We start from the raw sequence: 3,393 nt of genomic DNA, 5'->3' as shown, positions 1-3,393 counted from the left end.
TACAGTCTGAACAAAATATTATTGTATATAGTGTGATCATATCTACAATTCCATCATGATTCAAGATTGAAGAAAATCAATGGGTAAGTCCTTTGGAACTTCATAACATATATAATAAAGAGTATGTTTTGCATTTCATGACAAAATATTCACAGTTAATTTTCATTTGTAAAACTTGTTCTTTTACGTATATGTAGAAAATTTTATTGTCTTTCAGGTTCTTTTTAGTTCATATTTCTATGTTGCATAGAACGGAAAATACGCATTTTTTTTTCTGAAAGTTTGCGGTGATAATTAAGTAGGGTGATTTAAATTCCAGCCATACAGGGCTCCTGGCAATTTAAAAGTCTGTATGTTAAAGGTTAATAACATGTAATTCCTGTAATGTTGTCTCACAAAATATAGAATTATAAAATTAACATTTCATTTTACAGCAGAGAAATTAAACTGTGAACTGTGTAAGATTTGAGGCTTTCACGGCGGTGACTATGAAGAAAGCAGTCTTCTGGGATTTGGCACCGTGTATATGTGGTGTTAACCGACGTTTCGGAGGAAATATGAAATATCCAGGAAATATGAACAGAGAGGGGGGGTTTTGTCTCAGCAAGTCTTGGAAACTTCTCATCTGTTCTCTTAAAAAACCCCCACCGGGATATGATGCCAGATCCAGAAGGCCACACACGCCATGACCAACCAACAAAACAATCCCCACCCCTCAGCTCATGGGTGGTGCCCAGCCTTCAACCTTGCCTTTCTCTCCCCTACACAAAAACCACGCTTGTCCTAGCTCCCTTCCCCTACCCCTCCCACACTACTGCTTTCACTTGTACGAGTATACTTGCCCTTCCCCCTTCTCCCTCACTGCTCTCACATAGCTGTGTATTTTTCCACAGTCTGCTTTTACCGGTTCTCACGGTCTCTTTGCTTGCAGATTTCTTATATATTTTTTCTTCTACCCTGAAGATGGAGGCGATACGTTCCTCCGAAACGTCGGTTAACACCACATATACACGGTGCCAAATCCCAGAAGACTGCTTTCTTCAAACTGTGAACTGTTACACATGACAATATAAAACTCACCCCACTGCTCCTTGACTCAGAAGCTGAGCAGTTAAATGAAGTGACTTGATGTGCATTTTCTAGCCAAGGTCGATCCCATACTGTGACATGGCAAATTTTAATCTCCTATCAGAGAGAAAGAAAACTGTATCAAAATTAGAAATATATGTCTTCAAAGATAGTGTTCATATTGGTGTGCAGTAAGATTTGACAGCAAACTGCAATGAATTAAAAAAAATTTAAGTAGCACATTAAAATGGCTATAGAATATACAGCCTCTATATAAACTTCATTATCTCAGTAGCTCACATATTACTTGCCCATTAACACATAAACAAGCACTCTTATTCCTGTCATTAATTTAATTCATATTATATGACAAGCACATTTAAGAAACTTTATTTAATATATACAAATCTAAAACATGATTTACCGAGTTCTCAGTCAGTTTACAGCTGCCGCTGTTAGTCTCTCCTTTGCGGCGACTGCTTTCACCAAGTTCCAAAACTAAGAATACATTATAACCAGCTACCACCTACAAAAAAATATTAAATTTACAAAAAAGATACTATACTTAAAAAAAATATGTAGACAATATGCCAATAATAATGCCAGTAAATCCTCAAACTGAAAAAAGCTGTCACTATGATATCCAACAGTGACAAACAGATGTAACATTCTGATCTCCTTCCATTACACCCTAAAAACTACAATTCCATATATAAGGAAATGACACAATCAATATTTTATTTATTTAGGAACTGAAATAAATTTAGGAGAGAAAACTAATGGATGAAAAAAATAATACAAAAGTTCTATCAAAATTATCTTAGTATTATAAACGAACAAAGTTCTCCTAAAAATGCAAAATGACAGTCTACAATGTATATTTAAAACTATAACAACATATAATGCTGAAACATGGGCCCTTAAAAGCAGGAAAAAAGAAAATCCTAGCAGTGAAAATGAAACTGATGGAAAAATGGGGATAGAATTGTAAATTAATTTTTTATTCAAGTAGTTGAAATTCAAAATTTGTTAACACAATTTGTTGAGAAATGATTACAATCACTGGGCCAGGTAATAAGAATAGATGTAACAAGGTTATCAAGCAGAGCAGTAGAGTTAAAATTACAAGAAAAGATAACTACAGGATGAGAAAGAACATGATGGTTTAGCATGGTAATGAGAGCCATCAAGAGAGGAAAGAACTGGCAAGAAATAAAAAATGAAAGACTGTGGGATGAAAGAAATGACTGGAAACTGCTGCTAAAGGAAGAGACAATACGATCTCCTCCCACCATAAATTAACATCAGAATCTATGAGAAATGGGAATATAAATCTGTACCAACAAGTGTAACAATGGGTATCATACAGCTTACATCTTACAAAAAAAAAGCTCTGTGGATTTATACAGAACAATCAAACAACTTTACAAGATATTACTAAATGAACCAGAAGAATAATACAAAATGCATACCTGTTTCGATGCACTCACAATTCTCACAACACACTGGGTGTACAATGAGTTGGTGCCTTTATCCAATTCAGAGACAGCAAAATCTGCAAGGCGTGTGATATAAGGATCACTTATATTGGCAGGTGAAGTACCACTTAAAACAATATTACCACCACTGCGTTTCTCCCTCAATTTCTTCTCAGGCAGAATCCTTTCTTCTGTGGTACATTCAGATTTCACAACCTACAACAAATAAGGTATTCCTGTAGGCAATACCACATACATGTGTAAACTAATTAAGGTCTGGCTTCAAGCTTTAAACTAAGAAATGAAGCAGGTATATTTTACTTGACCTTTATAAAAACTGCTATGTCTGACAGCATGTGACAACTCTTGGTTTTTTTAATTCTTATTATTCTATTTCAGCAAGGCCTTGCCCAAAGCTCTGTTCTGAGGCTCACCGAAATATTGCTTCCATCTCCTTCTAGGTCATCCTAGGTCATAAACTTCTCAGGGCTGTGTCAGGGGTCATCTCTTCTACATGTTCCTTCCGGTTTCTTCAGTACTGTCCAATTTATCGCGTTATATTTTTTGTTTCCAAATGTTCTCGCATGTCTTCACTTCCCTTTTCATCCTTCAATTTATCTCATAATACTGATCTAAGAAATCTGATTTGGCATGCTGAACTTTTACATGAACTAAACAATCAAGAAATTTTTGAAGGAAATATTTCCTTGTATTAAACATTCTCTGGGAGTACTTACATATGCTTCTTACCTTAAAAAAATAACCTATTGCTGACAACCTAAAATGGTGGCATGGCACTGTGGGAGTAGATAACACTCTTAAGGAAACTTTTTAAACTTATAACAGT

General features: G+C 35.2%; 1 protein-coding gene across 1 annotated transcript in view; it reads right to left on the bottom strand.

Moving 5' to 3' along the window:
• Positions 1-1,080: 1,080 nt before the first annotated feature.
• The window catches only part of LOC111870693, a gene marked incomplete at its 3' end in the record, with an annotated part of 9,259 nt that continues 6,946 nt past the window's right edge, over positions 1,081-3,393 (bottom strand). Inside the window, exons 5-7 of the mRNA XM_033753967.1 lie at positions 2,541-2,762; positions 1,493-1,594; positions 1,081-1,185 (exon numbers count right to left, since the gene is read on the bottom strand). Coding sequence (XP_033609858.1) covers positions 1,081-1,185; positions 1,493-1,594; positions 2,541-2,762 — 429 coding nt within the window. The remainder of the gene's footprint in view (positions 1,186-1,492; positions 1,595-2,540; positions 2,763-3,393) is intronic.

The sequence above is a fragment of the Cryptotermes secundus genome, unplaced genomic scaffold, assembly GCF_002891405.2.
Source record: "Cryptotermes secundus unplaced genomic scaffold, Csec_1.0 scaffold3741, whole genome shotgun sequence".
NCBI classification, from domain to species: domain Eukaryota; kingdom Metazoa; phylum Arthropoda; class Insecta; order Blattodea; family Kalotermitidae; genus Cryptotermes; species Cryptotermes secundus.
Note: the sequence above shows the minus strand (reverse complement) of the source record. Positions and strands in the feature narration are given on the sequence as shown.